Raw genomic sequence first — 20,501 nt, forward strand, 5'->3', positions numbered from 1 at the left:
GTTACTTTACCAAAGTTGTCAGCAATAAAAGAAAAGAACAAATTAATTTATGTTTTTCCACAATTTTTTACTCAAAAAAATGACAGTACTGATATTTGTATATGATTCTTACTATCTTGGTCTGCCTACCTCGGTGAGTTGGTCTGTCACATGCAATTCAGCATTTTGCCATCCAAAAAAAGAAACAACTTAACAAATATCACCTGGACACTGAAGATGGCAAAAACAAACCGACCAATCCATCAGATCAAATTGCAGGTGTTAAAGGGTTAATATTACAGGGTTTTTTCAATATTTAATACTTGCAATGACATTATTATCTTCTTAATAATATCTGCTTATAAAACCACTGGCTTGTCTAGCATAATTTTTTATCACAATTGACAGCAGTGAATATATGAATAAATAAATCGAATTTTGAGTAAAACTGAATCAGCACCCTTGCCAGGAACTTGGTCTATAAGTGCCTAACTCATAAGAGGGTAGGGATGCGTTTCACACCTTTATCTCTAATTGCTCTCCAAAATTCACTCACTAAATCCGACACACATACTTCATTTAGAGTTAGTATGCTCCGTTCATATACTACCACTTACAGAATCTGCTGGTCTGATTTGACACTGTACAAAAATTGGAAAACATTATAAGTTGGAAACGTCTACATGAAAGAAGAATTTTTAACATCCAGTAGAGAATAATGAAAATATATATATATCTTAAGATACAAGATGGTTTGGGCCTCCCCCTATCCATCAGGTCAATCGTATGTCTATTCCTTGCCATCGGGCCTTATGCTCCAAGCCCAGGCCCTTTCTGGGGTGGATGGTTTTTTCCCTCACAACAGTAACCCCATTATGAGGGAATGTGATTTATTAAACTAACATGTGTCACATAAAGTATAATGTCTATAATGTACAAATATAAATACAATTACAAATCAAATATACAAAATTTGGTGTACATGGTGAAAACATTAGTGTTAAAACTAAAATTATTATGTTAGTAATGAAAAGAATGTGAATAAACATAAAATTATTATTAATCAAGAGAAGGAGATATAACAAAATGAAGTGAACATTTTGTAATGATTTAATTTTAAATAAAACAAAGCTGCAAAACAGAAATAAGTATTTTCAATTAATTAAAATACTTCAAAATGGATTTTGGTTAGAAACTGTTTAAAAGTGCTAATATTTCGGGCGAAATAAATAGGTCTTGACAATGACTATTTATGTCCTGTTGTAGATGTATGCGGTATTAAGTCGTGTTTGTAAGGTTCAAGCTGTGGACAGTGATATATAAAATATTCCCATGTTTGATCAGTTAGTTGGTCACATAAACAATTTGAATTTTCAATACTAAGAAATCTATTCAAGTAATATCGTTCTTATGTCCTTTGTTAGCTAAAAACCTCCGTGCACCTGTTATGCGTACTGCATAAGGAATTTAACTTCATAGTTGTCGCAGGTCAACTGACTGGGGATGGTGATTGAAAACCCTTATCTGCAACGCATCCCACATGAGCTTAATGGGATAAGTCTGGAGAAAATGGAGGAAGAAACAGTTGGGAACTTCCCAGGCTTTCTAGACATTGATGAACAACTCTGCCTCTATGAGGTCTGGCATTGTCATCCAGAAATCTAAAATCCCTGTCAATGAGAGGTTTGGGGGATGTATTCCTCGATAATCTCCTGGGCATAACGGACTGCAGTGAGGTTGCCTTCAACATTGTGAATCCAGTTCGCCCTCCAGTATAAATCCCAGGCCAGACCATTACACCGCCTCCTCCAAACTGCACTGGAGGGAGAACAAACTGTGGTGTTGTGCGCACCCCTATTTTCGGTAGACTCTTCTGCGCCTGCAATCACTATAGACAGAAACGCAACTCATCAATGAACACAGCATTCCAGTTAGTGTTCTCTTCTAGGCACTCGCTGCTTATTCTCTTGAGTAGCTGTTGCTGCAGGTCGTCTCAAAGGGGCCTACTTCCCACAAATGAATACTAATTATTAATATATGAATCAAATAAAGGCCTTGCCAAAACATCTTGTACTTCATTTAGGATCTGGCAGGCACTATGGAAATGATTCTGTCTTGCAGCAACGACAATATTTCTGCCCTCCCTTAGCGACGCAATGCGCTGAGATCCGCTACCAGGCCTCCTATTGGCACTTCCAATCTCTTGAAATCAGGAAAAAGCCCATGAGACCACTGCTTCTGCGATATCCAGTTGGTGTCATCAATGACTCAGTCTCACAATAATACTACTTCTAGAAGATGCTACAATATTATCTGGTTCAAGATGATGACTTTCCGTGTTAAAGAGAATACAAAACTGGATTACAATAGAAAAAAGACGAGAAAAGGTTTGTTTACAAAATGAGTAATCTTCATGTTTACTATTTTTAAGCAAAATCCCTTATTAAAAATAAGGATTCACATTTCCTTGTTTTTGGTTTGTATTTTTTATTTTGTTTTATCCAACTAACAAGAATATATCGGTTAATTTAAACGAAATTGATACAGCAAGAATAAACGTTACAAATGTCCCTATTCATTTTTGAGCAGTTTATATCCTAGTTAAATTGTGTACGATTAATCGTTTTAAATAAAACCATTTTGAAGTTTTAATAACGATGTGTTTTTTTTAGTGATCTGTTGTTTAGTAATTAGTTGGATTAGTGAGGAAGGTCAAGATAGTCAAGATTTCTTGGTAGTCCTCACGAATACAAAAAATAAAACATTGAATTATACATTTTATTCACGTGATGGTATGGGTTTTCTAGATAATATACATATATATGTATACATTTAAAAAGAAAAACAGTGTTAGAAACGTTATCAATCATGCTTACCATCGATTTCATCGCTGTCAACGTCCTGCCACAACATTTTGCCTTTTGAAAATAAAATCAACTCATCGTCCGCGAAGTAGGCGGGCTTTTTGACCAGTCTCCTCTAAAACGATCTTCGGTCGAAAAGTCAAAAATGGTCAAACCAAATTTGACTCGGCTCTCGGACGTAACCCTCCGCTCGGCTAAACACGATTCTATAACAGTCGGCCTCCCTCCCGGTTGTTTACAGTTTTTCCGTGTCACCAACATAGGAGTTGAGAAAAGGCGAGAAAATTTCAGTTTTCCCAAAGATTTTCAATGAATCGAAAGAGCTGAGAGACGATCGAAAGAGAGAGGCCGTTAAAATAGAACCGTCCCCGATTGACAAGAGTCCTGAGGATCAGACCGACGAGTAGACACGTGTACCTTAGTTATCCGAGTGGGTTTCCAATATTTCACCCACCCCCGGCAAGATGATGGTCCCGAATAAAGAGAAAACTTCGAAACTGCTCGAACACCTGAGGAAATTCCGCTTCCAGAAGAAACAAGGCTACACTCAAGAGCTCCAGAGTGAGTATCTATGTTGATCTCTACAAATCAGCATTTTTACAGGAGACCGGAAAGAATTTCAACCGCAGTCTCACATTTCCGTATCAATTATGCAATTTAAAGCAGTAGATTTCGTTTCAACAGACGTGATATGGACGCCACTTTGCTGGTTCGAAACCATAAATCCATTGCCCACCAAAACTACGATGGTGCCATGCACCCTGCATCTGATGGACTAGCACCAATCTTTATCTATACAGTTGTTACAATCTGCCCCAAGTCCCAAAGCGATATTGTTCTTTGAATCTTTCATACAACTCGAGAGGCCTTGGCTAAATACAAAGCTTATTTTTTTATTAAACAACCTTTAATTTTTTAAAAAAATGAAGTACACTGATACAAATTTGTATCTTCATTACCACCATATGACAGCCTAAAACACCAACAAGTTCTCTATGGTTTAGATCCCTTCCATATGGTATGGGTCAAGACTACCAATATCAATAAATATAACAATAATTTGTGCTTAATCACAATCGTATATAAAGTAACCACAGTTGCTGTGTGGATAGGCAACCTATGCCACGCTCTCAGTTCTGTATTCGAATCCCGGTAGAGCCCGTGGCTTTTTTTAATAGATGAAAAATGTAAGTATTGAGTTAGGGATCCAATAATTTTTTTTTTCTGACCTTGTGTTGACACATCTAGAACAGTGGGTCCATCCCCAAATAAGAATGAGCAGACTTGGTCACTAGGTAAGCAACCCTAGACCCAAGCAACCGGAATTAGAGCTGATATGATTGCAATTAATTGTAAAATTATGATATTCCATACACATGCAAGTCCGACAAGGGACACTGGTGGTCAGTTAGAATATCTGGTTCCGTTTATTAGCCATGCTGTTGGTTAGGGTTCGAATTCCGCTAGAGCCCATGGCTTTTTGATTGATGAAAAATTGTAAGTTAGGAATCAATAATTTTATTTTTTTTCCTGACCTTGTGTGGACACATCTAGCACAGTAGGTTCATCCCCAAATAAGGAGCAGAGCCTGGCCACCCAGATTAAATTATGTATGACCAGCCTCTTTACAACTTGGGCTCTGTGACCAGTATTTGTCAATTGTGCATTTCCATTCTTTTTTTTATGCTTTAGGCTGTTTACCAAGCCCCAGAGCTTTTTCAAGGATCCTCTCCCAGGATTAGGAATCTGCTGCATGGCCCTTTGTGCCAATGTGGTCATCTTCCACTCTTTCTTCTTATTGATGACTATCTATACAAGCTTGTTTCTGCCTCTCCGAGTCTATGCTATGCCTCTGAGTCTGCAGTGTCCAGTCAGCAGTTCAACTATTATTCTAGCCCTAGCACATACTAGATTTAGCAGTTCTGCCATTAGTTCCTGCATGGTCCTTTGATGAACATAGCATTCCACATATGGTACCTGTGGTACATTCGGATCAGTCGAATGCAGTCCTCCTGGTTCATTCTCATACTCGAGACAAGTGTGTTTACACAGAAAGAAACAAACTACATGAAACATTTTGATGCACACTAAAAAACCAACAGCCTGGTCGGCTAACCTCAAAACACCCTCACGTCAAAAGTTTTGCAGTCCCGGCTAGGTATCTTAAATGTGAGACAAGTTTCACGAGTGATTTTCACACAGTGGATTTCTAGCTTAAGGATGTCCAAACCTACAAAATGAAACTGCTTCAAAGTACCTGTTTTTTAACTTGATTCTGTGAAGATTTGTTTTAAATATTTATATGTGGAAATCTGAATCTAAAGGCTGGAACACATTGTAAGAGTGAATTCCATGTTATAGCATTATTTAAATCGATTTTACCTTGTATATATTTATTTATTATTTGATTTGTCTTATATAATTTTCAGATATGCGGCAAGAGATAGAAAATTCATCAAGGAGCCCTCATCCTCGTGAAACATCAGAATCTGATGATGAAAATTCTGTTAGCAGCAACAGCAATTCAAAGTTCCCATCAAGACCCAATTCAGGTAACAATTTTATAACTACATCCATGGAATTTAAATTCACTTCTGGTCTTGTCTGCCAGCCACCAAAACCTCTAACATTATCCATATATAGTTCATTTCAGCTACCAGATAACCAGAAAAGTTCACATGGGTTTAAAGGGTTTAATAATTGTCACAACTAAAATTAGTTTAGAAATATTTTATATGGGGAAATAATCTCCATCCACATCTATAACCTTCTCCCAATGAGTTACTCGCCCTTATTATAGAAGTTTGGGACCCAGGATTTAAAAAATAAATTTAACTCATTTTCCAGCTATTGGCAATTATCGAACTCCTGATTGCGCATATGATTGTCCATTGTTAAGAAAGTTAGATGATGCCAGGACTGGAGAGTAAACTTCATTTTGGCTGTATGAGGCCTCGTATTAGTGAACACCTTTTCTGTCGACGAGAGCAGGTTGTTTCTGAGCCCGAACAAGAAATATTCGTTGCAGTTTGCTAGAGTAGAATTATTGCAGTGATAGTCTGGTCTAAGTTTGTAGTGCACCAACCACAAGTACCACCTTTTGTTAGTGAATATTCGGTTTTTGCGACAATAGGACAGGGTTATTTGGTGGCAGCCGATGGTATGTTCTGGTTATACAGGATTCATTTTTTGGCAATCTGATCAAAAAACATCTCAACTTTGTGCTGAGAAAACAATGAAAGGCAAATTTTTGCTAAACCTATTTGCTCAGCTTACATGTCTGTCCAAGTTGATATAAGCAAGAGCAAAATGGTTTCATCACTTACAAACTGACATATTTGACACTAATCAAGATAGATTACTTAATTTGTCATTATTTAAGACAAAAGGTTAACCAGACTGTGCTTCATTTTCAATCAGCTCATTCCCAGAAGGAAACTTTCTAAACCACTTTTGGTCACAATGTGTGACACAAATAGAGTAAATTTTACTACCTAATTCGGTCACCTTATAATGAGCTTAAATTCATGCGATAAGGTTTTGAATCTGTGAGAAAATTAACATTTTATAATTTACAATGAACTATTCAGGTCACTTACTGTTGTTGATTTATTGTTGGTATTGTGTGATGTAAACACCTCTGTTTAAAAAGAGTTGATTAATGATTTTAAAACAATAATAAATGAAAAGCCACATGAATTTTTCTGTGTATAAAATAAACATTTCAGGATAATAGAATATCATTTACTTAAGTAGGATAAGTGTTCTACATTAAGTTCTCCTGTATAACAGGAATTACTTTACTTTTTTTACATAAGAAACTTGAGAGTACATATTATGTGGAAGACCCTATTGTAGAGCCCTTTTTATACCCTTTATAATTTTCAGACTATCCTCCAAATTTAAAATTTGTTAAAGATTTGTTATATCATCGACATTCAGTGTTTATGTTCTATATTAATTAACAAATCCAACTTATTTCAGTGAATGGGAAGTTTGAAAACAATGGTGTACACTCAATTTCTGATTCAGAAGATTCCCAAAGCCAGCAATCACCAAAGAAAAGTAGAATTAAAAATAGGGCATCCCTAAAAGATAATTCCCCAGGTTGGAGCTTGTAATATGTTCCCCCCTCCCAAACTTCTAAATTATTTGTCATACTTTTAGAATTAAGCACGAAAAAGTACTCGAGGATAAAAAGACAAAGAAGTGGTTCGTCTTCGGATGAAAAATCGCCGAGAAGGGAAAAGAAAAGGCCCGCCATGAAAAAATACAAATTTAAAGGAGCGGGTAACAACTTTAAATCCTGTTGTTTAAACACTTTTTGTTATTAGATTTTCATTTTAGAGAAAAAGGTTGAAAACTTTTCTGATGAAGAGGATAAATGGAGTGATAGAGTCATAGAAAGCAGGTATATTTCAATACACATATTCCGTACCACAAGTCCGTAGCATTTTTCAGTAATTTAATTTTTCTTGTGTTTTGAAAAAATGTTTATTTATTTTCTTCTTTTTTGGTATGAAAATTATTTTTTATTTTAGGCTTTTTTGGAGATACAATTTAAATGAAATTATTAACGACTTGTGTCATTTTCAAGACTTTGTTCCCAGCCAGCTTGTAGGTAGAGCTATTACCAGTTCAAGACATTTATCTCTTAAAAAATTAAATTAAGAATTTAAAATGTTTTAAAAATAAATATCTTGAAAATGGCACAAGTTGCTGAAATGTTGAAACATTTTTTTTTTTTTTTTACCTTCAAAACACCTAAAAAATAAAATAATGGTGTTTATTTAGTCATTATTTTTTACACACTGAAAGGGATTAGTTAAAGTGTGTTTATTCGTCAGATTCTTGTCAGATTTTGTATTCTTGCATGTTTTGCTAATTGAAAACAGAGCTTCAGACTGTTAGGAAAATTTGTGCTATGTATCCTGGTGGCGCTTTGATGACAGTTGCAAAGTACTCTTCACCTGTTGATTATGACCAAATACAAGCTTTTGTCACAAATAACTAACACTCCATATAAAAAACATAGCAGAGACACTTACCATATGTCATATGAAGAGAGAGAAGTATTTCACCGATTCTGACAGCAGCTAAATATGTTTGTTGGAATGATATATCCGTTCCTCACATGTTGGCAGGGAAAAATTTATTGGACGGCGTCTCCATTTGTGATTCTTTCCTAAAATACAATGTAAATTTATTAATTTTGAAAATAGCTTCATAATGGGATGACACGCCAGAAATGGTTGGAGTTTGCCTGAATGTGTTACCCACCATATTTGCCTGGAAGTGTTCCTTCAAATTTTCACTTATTCTATGCTCGCAAAACTATTAAAAGAAAAATCTTTATTTCACTTGAGAACTGCAAAAAACACATCTTCATCAAAATCCTTGAGAAGTCCTGGTAAGAAAACAACAAAATTTCATGAAAGATGGTAATAGATAGTAGAACAAAATCCTTCATCTTTTTTATTCCATTTATTTACAAATGCCCACAATTTTCATTTAATTTACCATTAAAAAAATGCTATAGACTTATTTTACAACCGGATATAAAATGCAGTCATTAACAATGTATAATTAATGTTCTGTACTTTTACATTGCAGTGAAGAGGATAATTCTGATGTTGAGATATCTGATGATATGACCCACTCGAAACAAAAAGTGTTTGACTTTCTGAATACCGCAACAAAACTTGAGTTACTGCAAGTTCAGACATGTACGGAGAAAAAAATTGTTTACATTTTTAATCTCAGGCCTTTTACAGGATGGAAAGATCTTGTAAGTTATTTCAGATGTTATAAAAAAATTGCAAAAGTATCATTCATATAAATGTGATGGACTATTTGTCAAAATTTTAATTCCCTATTTCTCAATTGTTTTAAATCAAAAATTTGACCCACATCAGTACAATGTTCTAATTGATGAAAATAAGAATTGAAAATCAAATAATTCATGAACCATTCTTGAAAACATTATTACTTTATGATTTGATACCAAAATTTGAAACTGGGTTCAAGATTTCAAGAAAACAAAACATTACAACTATATTAGCACATCGTTGAGTATGATGGTATTAGCCTTCAATGATAAATGATAAAGCTAGGTGATCAGGGATGAAGCCATGGAGGTAAAAAAAAATTTTTTAATAAACAAACTCTTAAGTAAATAGAATCCTGAGGAAGTAGTTTGCATCCAAAAACAAGTTGATTTTTGTACTTTCATGGCTTCATCCCTGGTTTCCTAGCTTTATTATATATTAGCACATATAATTTTTTGTAACAGAATGTGTGTTTTTGATTTTAATTATAACTTACTTTCAATTAATTTCTTCTTTTTCAGGTACTAAAATTCAAAAGTGGGAAAAATTTAAGCCCAGAATTTTTAAATCATACGGTAAAAATGCTGAAAAGTAGAGACATTGTTGCAAGACTGATGAAAAGGTGTTTGAAACTGGCCGTTTCAACAGAAAAAGCCATCATCGAAGGATCAGCCATGCTTGAAAAGCAACCTTCAATTATGACTGACAGCCTACAGTTGAAAAGCTACCAGATGGTAGGCTTGAATTGGTTGGCCGTCATGCACAATCAGGGTTTAAATGGTATTCTCGCCGATGAAATGGGCCTCGGCAAAACAATTCAAGTCATTGCGTTTTTATCTTATTTGAAGGAATCTGGCTTTTCGAATTGCCCTCATCTTATAGTCGTGCCGGCCAGTACTATCGATAACTGGGCAATTGAATTTACAAAGTGGTCACCGACTTTGAACGTCGTCATTTATCATGGAAGTGCTGATGATAGAAAAGCTTTGCGATACGAATGGGCCAAGGACAAGTTCAAGTCGATGGACGTCATCATAACAACGTACAACATCGTTGGGAGCAATCCAGAAGAAAAGAAAATGTTCAGGATCATCAATTTGCACTATGTTGTTTTTGACGAAGCTCACATGTTGAAAAATATGAATACACAGAGATATGTAAACCTTTATAACATCAACGCAAAACGGAGAATTTTGTTGACAGGGACTCCTTTACAAAACACCTTGCTAGAATTAATGTCTCTGTTGAACTTTGTTATGCCAAATATGTTTTCCAGATGCATAGATCATATAAAAGCATTCTTTTCAAAATATAGATCAACTGCTGATGACGATATCAGTGCTTTTGAAGAGGAACAAATCGACTTAGCTAAAAGAATTATGAAGCCCTTTGTCCTTAGAAGGCTTAAAGATGATGTACTTAAAGATCTTCCTGAAAAAACTAGTACAGTGATTTTTGTTCCTCTTGAAGAGGAGCAGCAAGAAAAATATGACAATATGTTAAAAGAGCTCAAGGAATGGGCTGAAACCAAAGAAGAAGGTTTTAGCGTATTGTCTTCGTTTATGCAGCTGAGAAAACTAGCCAACCATCCTTTAACATGCCGTTTTCACTTTCAAGTAATCATCAATTAATAACACATAATATTTATAAATATCTACTTATAACATGATTTTAGGAAGAAGTGTTGAAGGATATTGCAGACCGTTTAGCTTCAGATGAGACTTACAAAGAGACAAGAGAACATTTTCTGTATGAAGATCTTTGCTACATGTCAGACCATGATATACACAAATTAGCCAAAGAACACACATCCATTTCAAAATTTAAACTGAACGACAAATTTTTCCTCACGAGCGGTAAATTTAAAAAGCTAGATGAAATATTGCCCAAGTTAAAATCAGAAGGTCATCGTGTAGTCATATTCAGCCAGTTTCTTTTCATACTGGATCTTCTTGAAGAATACTTGCGTATTCGCGATCACACTTTTGTACGACTCGATGGCTCGACAAATATTTTAGATAGGTAAACTGCAGTTTATAACTAAAATATTTTGTTCAACTCATGAAGTGATTTATTGTTTAAATTGTCATTTTCAGGCAAGAATTAATAGATAATTTTAATGAAGACTCGGACGTTTTTGTGTTTCTTTTGACGACCAAAGCCGGTGGAGTTGGAATCAATCTAACTTCAGCTGATACTGTGATAATCCATGATGTCGATTTCAATCCTTATAATGATAAACAGGCAGAAGATCGTTGTCATAGATTGGGACAAAAAAGGTTGTAAACTAATGCATATTATTCTCAGTATAATCTTTTATACACAATTATAAATAGAAATGTTTTAAAAACTGAGGTTATCCTTTTTATGAAACGTAGACCGTGCATTAATAAACAGGCAATCATTGGGTATACTAACCACCGTGAACCAATAAAGTAAAATACCTTGGTGTAGTGTTAGCTAGCAAACTTAATTTTAATTTTACAGCGCATGTTAACAAATTGATAAGTAAAGGTAAAATAGCAAAAAAAACTCTCCTTTTTTTAATAGGGAATCATAATTAAGTGTAAATATTCAAATATCCCTGTATAAAGCCATAGGCCAATGCTTGCCTACACATGCCCATCATCAAGCCTCATGTGTGCAACAAACTTTAAAAAGCTACAAAATAAATTTGTAAGGCTTGCTACCTCATCTCTACAGTACACAAAATATTTTAACCTATGTGTATCCACTGGAATCCCATGAAGTATTCATTCAAAGAAGTATTCTTGCAAGGGATGCTTAAATTTTTTAGTAAAGTTTCAAAAAGCCCTAATGCCATATGTAGAGTAATAGGTACAAGATATACAACTATACACAAATACAAATAGAAATTAGGTGGAAGCACAGAAAGGCGAAACACCTAATTAACAATGTTTAATATCTTCGTAACATTTTCACAACCCCCCACATTCTAGCCATTAACAATTAAATGTACATAAATATTACCTAATGTAATTTATGTACATATTTATTGTGAGCAAGAAATACAAATAGTTACACATATTCAGTACCAAATGTATTTACTTATTGAATAATATATTCCATTAAGAATTAATTCAGAGCTTTGTGATTTTTTCACAATAATTTTTCCCACAAACTATAAATGTTGTTGTAGTTAAAACCTTAATTAATGTAAAATTAAATATTTATATGCACTGCTTGCATGAGAAGTCATAGGGTCCCACCACTTTACCCTCAAAAACATATTCATCCTGCATGTACAAATCTGATCAATAAGTCTTTACACACCAGGAAATGTTAGAAATGTTCAATTGTAGTGAATAAACTATTTGATTAATTTGTTATTATATAAAACAGAAATTCTTAAAAGAATTACGACCACAGTGGCCGAGTGGTTAGGGTGTCTGACTCATATTTGCCGCACTAGGCAATCTTCGTTTAAATCCCGGTATTGCCCATAGAGCTTTTTAGTTTAAAATAATGTGAAAAAGTACTTACAGGTTTTACCTTTCGTCCACGACACCGAGAAAGCATTGTAATTCCTGTTGTATAGGAGTTTAGTGTAGTGGACAAGAATTTTGGATAGTTTAGAAAATACTGGAAATATTATATGTTCAATTAGCAAATAAACATCAGATTAAATCCAATTAATTTGTAAACAAATGATGTTCTTAGTTCATTAATTATGCTTTCTTGTTCAATCTGATTTTCTAAAACTATTGTCAGATCTTTGGATCAGACAGTCTGTAATTTCTATCAAATCCGACAGGTTGATGCTTGATACTTCATAGAATTGCTATGCTTGTGTCAGCATCAGACATCCAATCCAACAGTCGATTCAATCAAATATAATATTTGTGATTATCCTAGGGGTGGCAGAGTGATTAAGGCATCCAGCTCGTATGTGCCACATTAGCGGTTTTGGGTTCCAATCCTGAGATTTGTGACATTGGACAATTAGACACTAAGCCCTCCTGTATGACAGGAATTATTTTACTTTATATTTAATTTGTGATTATCCGAAACGTATAGAATATCATTTGGAGAAATTGTTATATTAACGTTTTAATTTTCTTACACAGGCTGCTTTCTTATAGTCATCAGTTATTTAGGAAAATTATACTGTATAAATCACCAGTTTATTGTTTATTTCCTTCTTCTTCAATATACACCAAATATAAGTACATGAATATAACCTTCCTAGATAAATTATATCACATATTTGCAAAAAGTTAGATCATGATCAAAGAAGAAAAATATTCTCTTTTGAAGAAAATTATTGTCAACTTTCTTGAGCACAGTCAGTCTTTAGAGAAAAATACTTCTTAGCAGTTGGCACACTAACTTGCTACACCTGCCCACATCTTCATCATATATCACATCAATTTTCTTCATATTTGACCACCATTTTTCTCCATTCTAAAAATAAAATACCAATGTCAAAATGATTTTTTGTTCTGTCTTGCATCTTGACAAGAATATGTAGTAATTGAAATTATAAGGAAAATTCTGTTGTAATAATTGATTATTGTATATTTTATGTTCGAGTTATTATCATGGAACTTCAATTAGTTGTTTATAAGTGATTTGCTGTGTGTAGTATTATTATTATTATTTATATACTAATATTATATTAATAATTCATTAATTTAATAACAACCCTAACCATCTCTAAACAATAATTACATTTTTCTCTCAGGTTTTAGCATTTCATAATTTTCAGTGGTGTAATCACTTGATGGAAAGAATTACAACAAACTTGATCAAAAAATTGTGACAATAGGCAGGAATATTAATGGAAATTCAACGTGTACCATTTTCTTAAATGTTAAATCATAATCTGAAAATGATCCCATTTTACATTCCTCCTCACCTTTTTGTTAATTCTATGCCACTTCATTACGTTTTCAATTTAATTACATTTTATTCGTATACTTAAGTCTGGATATTGGGTAGTTAAATATAAGACAATAATTATGTCATACGATGTATGTCTTTATGTAATATTAATAAATTTTCAGGCCAGTGCAAATAATGAGGTTTGTGAGCCAAGGAACAGTCGAAGAGAAAATTTATGCTTGTGCTCAAAGTAAACTGGAACTAGAACAGGGTTTAACAAGTAAGAAAATTGATTTATCTACATCTAATTTCATATTACACATAAATATACAGGTTTAACTTATGTTCCCTCCTATATTTTATATATATTTTTACTGTGTCGTTTTTGTGAAAACCCTGAGATATGTAAATTTTTATTTTGTACAATTTCTCGTGGGCCATTCATTTCAGATGGCAAGATACTCATCAATATGTACATTTTTTGCAAACTAGAATTTGCACAAGGCTGGAGGAATTGTTTTGAAATTTTTCTTTCTGTACCTTGCAATTAATTTAATATCTATTAAAATAATTAATTAATTAATTGGTTCTTGGTTGAAGATCTTGCTTATAAAAAAGTGTTTGGGAAGATTTTGAGAATAACTTCAGAACAATTGCTCAAAAGTAAAAACTGTTTGCACTATAAGAAACTAGACAAAAAAAATATGTTTCTTATGGGAACAATAGTTAAATTCACCCTATACAATATTTGTTGTATATTTAATGCATTGATATTTATTTCAGACAATAAAGAAGACGAGGAAGATGTAGGTAAAAATGTCGCTTTGCTACTGAGAGAGACCCTAGGGTTGAAAAAGTAATCTCGTTATTCAAGGAATCCATCACTCCCATGAAAAAATTAAAAACAAAACATTTTAATTTTAATTTTACACTGAGGCACACAAAAAGATATTTTTTTTCAGAGGAACTTTCACAGCGGTGCCTTACTTGTGATATTAGACCTAATGTACAATAAAATGTTTTAAAAAAATTAGTAATAATTTAAATTGGGTTGGTTGAACATTGTTGCTGTTTTTTGTCCTCCTCTTGTGTATTTACCTTTCATTCCAAACTGTTTTGTATTGCGTTTTTGTTTATTTGTTATTTGTTTTTACGTGTGATAAACCATCTCGTTTGATCAATGCTCCTCATTGATAATATCCATTGAAGAAAACATTTGGATAAAAGCCATTGTTTTCAGTTTGGTAGTTTGCCAAGTACAAATTAGCCACCTACAACATCAGATTTCATTCATATCAATTATCTACTTTTGTTAGTTCCTGAAACACATAAAATGTGTTATTCTTAAAAAAAAAAAATGATTTTTCTTAATTCAATAATTGTGATTTTAAATTATACTTGTGTACGTATTTTAGGCATTTGAGTGAGATAGTTTTAATTTAAAATAATGTTATAAAATTTGTTCATTTCTTGAAAAAAAAATTGAATTATTGAATATTGTTTGTGACAGAAAATATCATTCTGCCAAGGCTCTGCACAGGTGCATGAAATTTGTCAGTTAAAATATTTTAAATCATTTTCCCCCAGACACAAATGTATTATCCAGTCCAAACCTTTTGTTGATGTACAGCCAAGTTCTTAAAATAAACATATACATCTAATAGGCTAGATTTAAACCCTTAATGGGTGATGTGAACATAAATAATATATTCATTCTTATTTTTATCACGTTTTTTTTTTTTTAATTAATGATTGGATTTTACAAATAGCGAATACTTCTTCAACAATGGACATAGTACAAACAAAGATAATTAAACTGTTCCTGTTATTTGTAATATGTAGCCACATTGATGTTTATTATTGTAATTGATAAATAGCAAATATCCACAATGAACATGAAATAAACCAAATTCATTAGGTTTTACTTAACCCTGTAGTCTGATAAATATTATTAACCAATTGTTGTACTTCTTTTGAACAATGAACGATGAAAAATTTGGCTGTCTTAATACTCTTAAAACAATAAACATGGAAAAAACAATAGAATTGATTAAGTTTTATTTAACTGTGTAGCCTGTTAGATGCTGTTCATTAATTCTTTACTTATTTTAATACAATGAATATACAATTAACCTCGTATTATGATCAAATTAATTATTGATAAATAGCAAATATTTGTTATAAACAATAGAAAAAGTTTTATTTAACTGTGTAGCCTGATTTATGTTCTTACTTAATTATTGTGCTTCTTTTGAACAAAGTAAAAATAATTTAGCTGTCTTGTTTTTAATCTCTGTAACCTGTTCATGTTTTTAATTCATTATTGATAAATATCAAATGTATCTTTAAACAATTAAAACTATGAAATAAACAATAGAAATGATTCATTTTATTTAAATGTATAGCCTGATCTATTAATTAATTACTGTATTCCTTTTGAAAAATGAACAAACAATAAAAGATATCTTTAATCTTTTGAAGTTTTTATCTCTGACGCCTGGTCAAGTGTTTTATTTACTTACTGATAAATATAAAATATCTTTTAAACAATTAATACCATGAAACGAATAAAAGAAATGATTAAATGTAATTTATCTGTATTGCCTGATCGATATTTTTAAATAATTATTTTATTTATTTTGAATAATGAACATACAATAAAGAATAAAAAATATCTTGAATATTTTGTTCAACTTTTTTTTAATGTTTAATGTTTACTAACAACTTTTTCAATTCATAATGTCAGCTATTTGTTCCATACAAAGTTAAATTAACATGTAATAAAATTAAACACGTTGAATTTATTAATTATAAAGTGAAAATGGATAGGTTTAGGAATTTTTTATATCAGCTTTTTTTTAGCAAACCATTGGTAATCAAATATAACAAGCTGGCTAGAAGGACCGATGTCTTAAGCCATTTATCAATGTTAGCCATGCCGGGTTTCACAAAAACCTGATTGTTTGCCAGGAGGAGGAACAGGTGACAACAATCAGGACCACTCTAACTTTAGAAAAACGTACGAATCACTGACATCAAACGGTGGTCAACAGTTTCCCTTGGTCTGAGCCTCTAAAAGGGTCCATTGAAATGTGAACTCATGAACCAATTTCATTATGCCGTGGATAGTATGGATTTTACTTTCGATCGCCACTTTAGGTGCTGAAAAGGATTTACAATTTCAATTATAACTCCGCTAAGAGTACTATTTTTTTCCCCTTCAGGCGATTCTATCAAGGTAAAACTGGTCGTTCCAAAATTTGTAAAATCCGGATCGACGGCAATACTTGTATGCCAGTACAACTTGGAAGGTAAAAAATTATACTCTGTCAAATGGTACAGAGGGAACCATGAGTTCTTCAGGTACATTCCAAGGGACATACCTCCCATGAAATCGTTTCACCTCCATGGGATAAACGTGGATGTAAGTAATTAAATATAACCAATGGAATAATATATCTTTAAGAATTTTTTTTTTTGAGCAACAAATTAACCACTGACAAAGCAAAAGGAATAAAGTTAATTAAATTACATTCATATTATAGGCAAAAAATAAAAACATTTTCTAAATCTTCCGATAAAATTTGTTTTTCAGCTTCTTGGGTCCAGTGCTCACCAAGTGACACTTTTAAATGTTTCTAAATACATCGGCGGAATAATTAGCTGTGAAGTGTCTTCTGATGATACATTTTCAACTGCTACAGATTCTGCCAATCTCACCGTAACAGGTGAGTTTAATCTTATTCAGTTAAAGAACTGAAAAAATCACCTTACACAATTTAATTTAAAATTTTAAAGAAAAACAAAGGAGACTTTAATTAATTATTTTGGCACTTTTTTGTTTTTACAAAATAAAATAAATTGTACAGTGTTTGGTGAGATGAAACTTTATCTTGATCATTCCTGGTCATACTAGTTGTTTTTCTTTGCTAGCTGCATCTGTCAGACACAATATTTTATAATTAACAGTTTGTCTGGGGTTATAAGCAGGAGGAATCCATCCTAAAAAAAGTGAATATTATTGTTATTAACAATGAGAATGAGATCAGAGATGATCCATCTACGTATTAAATTATAAGGTGTTACCTTATAACATTGCAACTACATGATTTTGTGCAACTTCTTGCAACAATTTACTCTACACTTATATTTATTTTTTCAGACATAAGAAGGCCAGTTTTAATTATTGCAAACAACTTACTCTATCCAGATGTACCTTTTCAAATAAACTGTTCTGCTCAAGTGACAGATCCTCTGCCGACAATCACATTTTATGTAGAAAACGAAAAGGTTTTACTAAATCGGTTTGTATCCTTGAATAATTTCCCCCTGACATTTTAGTTTGGCTTGCAGGTGGAGGCGAAGTGTATGCAGCAATTAGGCCCTGGCTTGGTCAGCCTCACATTGCCAAAGGCATATCTAAATAAACTTGACAATTCAATCTATACATCGCCAATTCGAATAAGATGTGAAGCATCAGTCAGAGAAAGTTATAATCTTTCGAGTTCAAGTATACCAATCATTCCACAAACAGTATTAGGTAAGTTTGGTTTTTTTTTTTTTTTTTTTTTTTAATTTTTGTTAACAAAACATTAACTTGTAATGATAAAATTAAGAAAAAGATTTGAAAAATGGAAAAAGGAGGGAAAACTCATAAGGTGGGGTTGAGATGGGGAGTTGATGTCCGAGTGGATCGAGGTCACGATAGCTCAGGTGGTAGAGCAGCGGCGTATCTAGCCGAAGGTCGTGGGTTCGAATCCCTCTCGTGCCATTGACTTTTTTTCATCTCAACTAAAAACCTTAATTAATTATTAAGAAAAAGAATTTCTTATATAGAAATCATTCATACATCTCTGGTGTCAAAGCAATAATCAACCTTCGAATGATATTTTCTAAAAGAAAAAAGTTAATCATTATTTCAATCAATGTTTAACATTTCCTTAAGGCATAATTCTCTATCAATAACAACAAATAATATAATTATTACTGGCATTTCTGTTATATTTAATAAATCAAGTAACAGTGTCATGTTTTTTCCAGGTGAAGTTTCCTCAGCTCATAGTGATTTGAATAAGGCTTTATTGATAACTTTATTAGCTGTATTTATAACTTTGTGATTTAGAAATTTAGATATCTCAAAAAGTTTTTACTGTAGTAGGAACCATTTTACACATTGTTCAATAGAAATTGTTAAATAATAATTTTTATTGATTAGATGATGAAATGTACATGATGTTTACATAATAAAAATTGTTTTATTAATAAGTTTTGTTTGTGAATTATCTACCTATTTTGACCAAAAACAACAAATCAACACCCTACAGAACTTAACAAGAAATGTTACAACATGTTGGAATTAAGTTTTCCTTTAACTACAGTTTAATTTATTCAATTAAAGAAGCAAGATTTATTAGGGGGTTGATTTTAAAATCTAAAAAAATATTTTTTATATCCTGCATCCTATGGCACAAAAGATTCCAAATCAACGTCAAAGATATATTTCTTTATTTGACTTTATTAATGGCCTTAAACATTTTCACAGCCAATATACATAATTATTTTAATGTATAATACATTATTACATTATTTATTTTATTGCATAAACATTAATAATTGAACATATAGTTTTTTAATTAATTAATTTTTTTGTTGAACATTAACTAGTTATTACCAAATATATCTATCTGTAATTCATCGCAATCTTTATTGAGATCATCTTCAGGGCCTGGGATTTATAAACATTGTTTAAATTATACAAATATATGTAGGATGCGAAAATTTTTTATGTTTATAAATCTCAGGCACCGAAGATGGTTTCAATACGTTGGCACAATGAAGAAATGTTTTTCTAAATCCTACTTCACACCAGACCACACTTACAATCTCCAAACAATATTGCTTATATTTTTTAATGTTTATTTTATTCATTTTTTTAATCAATTAATATTGTTTTAAATTTGTTTTTTTAATTTTTTTATTATTAATAATTATTGTTATTAATTTTTAAGGGCGTTTTAATGGCTAAGGTCATTTCATGCCCTAATATCCAAACCTTCTATCTTAGCAATGATGTTTTCTTATATTTCGACCTCAACAGTTTAACTTATGATTTTTCCTTCTTGAAGGTGGGATAATAGGTCATGTCCGTGGATATATCCCATGATTAGAATAACAATGTTTTCTTATATTTCGACCTCAACAGTTTAACTTATGATTTTTCCTTCTTGAAGGTGGGATAATAGGTCATCTTATTAGCCATACAAGATATTATATATTCAAACATTAGATGACCTACTATCCAACCTTCAAGAAGGAAAAATCATAAGTTACTTCTATCTTAAGTTAGCTATATCCCTTCTGAGTGCTATAAAGCTCTGACTCCAAACATTCACTCATAAACTAATTTATCTTATTGCCAACCAAAGCTTTAATTTTTCGTTTTAAAATTCTTAATTTTGGAACGCCAAATGTATCCAAAAATCCCATTTTATATTACATAACAAATTTATTCCTGTTTTTTTAAATTAGAATTTTGAATTTTTGTTCCATAATTTAAACATTTCCCATAGGCTTGTATGGCTAATAATAATAATAATAATAATAATGGAGTCAGACTAGCAACAGTCTCAGCATGAGTATAGGCACATCCTCATCTTTTATTCTTTCGTTCAAATATGATAGATAACAATAATAAGAAACAAAAACACAATAACACGTTTTTTTACCTAACTTTCTTATTTAAATTGCAATTTTTGGGCAATTGCAATATGTATTTTCTTCGCTTTCATTTTTCTGCTCCGGCAGCCTCAAAAATTTCTGAAAAAGAAAGAAATCTTGTACGAACAACTCATTCAAACATTAGCAGGCAAACATTCAACAGTATAACAATTTGGGAAAAGACCTAAATCTCATTATAAATTCCAATAAATTTGAGAAAGCTGAAAAGTGCTCTTCGAAAGGAACCCTGGGGACCCAGTAACTCCTG

At 32.2% G+C, this 20,501-nt stretch overlaps 3 protein-coding genes and 1 long non-coding RNA gene across 7 annotated transcripts in view; 2 read left to right on the forward strand and 2 right to left on the reverse strand.

Annotated features, from left to right (window-relative positions):
* Nucleotides 1–2,939, reverse strand: part of LOC112126769 (protein furry) — a 48,869-nt gene extending 45,930 nt beyond the window's left edge. The window contains exon 1 of the mRNA XM_024226557.1: nt 2,856–2,939. Within this exon, the coding sequence (XP_024082325.1) occupies nt 2,856–2,892 (37 nt within the window). The 5' untranslated portion in view covers nt 2,893–2,939. The remainder of the gene's footprint in view (nt 1–2,855) is intronic.
* Nucleotides 2,940–3,058: 119 nt separating this feature from the next.
* LOC106667345 (SWI/SNF-related matrix-associated actin-dependent regulator of chromatin subfamily A containing DEAD/H box 1 homolog) lies at nt 3,059–14,576 on the forward strand. 2 transcript variants are annotated; one of them, XM_014395277.2, is made up of 11 exons: nt 3,059–3,404; nt 5,273–5,395; nt 6,828–6,950; nt 7,011–7,133; nt 7,191–7,254; nt 8,457–8,631; nt 9,193–10,287; nt 10,347–10,693; nt 10,768–10,950; nt 13,699–13,796; nt 14,300–14,576. In XM_014395277.2, the coding sequence occupies exons 1-11, from the start codon at nt 3,308–3,310 to the stop codon at nt 14,374–14,376; spliced, it is 2,505 nt and encodes an 834-aa protein (XP_014250763.1). In that variant the 5' UTR covers nt 3,059–3,307; the 3' UTR covers nt 14,377–14,576. The 2 variants fall into 2 exon arrangements, with proteins under 2 accessions (XP_014250763.1, XP_014250839.1); XM_014395353.2 differs by lacking the exon at nt 3,059–3,404 and adding an exon at nt 3,907–4,030.
* On the reverse strand, nt 7,261–8,535 carry LOC106668071. 2 transcript variants are annotated; one of them, XR_001340702.2, is made up of 4 exons: nt 8,444–8,535; nt 8,124–8,250; nt 7,892–8,028; nt 7,261–7,813 (listed from the first exon to the last, which is right to left on the reverse strand). It is a non-coding gene; the product is annotated as an uncharacterized LOC106668071 (long non-coding RNA). The 2 variants fall into 2 exon arrangements; XR_002910214.1 differs by having other exon boundaries at nt 8,364–8,446.
* A 1,660-nt stretch (nt 14,577–16,236) lies between the features above and the next one.
* LOC106667795 lies at nt 16,237–19,096 on the forward strand. Of its 2 annotated transcripts, XM_024226561.1 has the most exons (7): nt 16,237–16,293; nt 16,379–16,675; nt 16,741–16,940; nt 17,112–17,244; nt 17,679–17,806; nt 17,870–18,056; nt 18,557–19,096. In XM_024226561.1, exons 2-7 carry the CDS (start codon nt 16,633–16,635, stop codon nt 18,631–18,633), a joined length of 768 nt encoding a protein of 255 aa, XP_024082329.1. In that variant the 5' UTR covers nt 16,237–16,293; nt 16,379–16,632; the 3' UTR covers nt 18,634–19,096. The 2 variants fall into 2 exon arrangements, with proteins under 2 accessions (XP_024082329.1, XP_014251499.1); XM_014396013.2 differs by lacking the exon at nt 16,237–16,293 and having other exon boundaries at nt 16,323–16,675.
* Nucleotides 19,097–20,501: the final 1,405 nt, after the last annotated feature.

This window comes from Cimex lectularius, unplaced genomic scaffold (assembly GCF_000648675.2).
Source record: "Cimex lectularius strain Harlan isolate CLEC.00 unplaced genomic scaffold, Clec_2.1 scaffold150, whole genome shotgun sequence".
In the NCBI taxonomy this organism is placed as follows: domain Eukaryota; kingdom Metazoa; phylum Arthropoda; class Insecta; order Hemiptera; family Cimicidae; genus Cimex; species Cimex lectularius.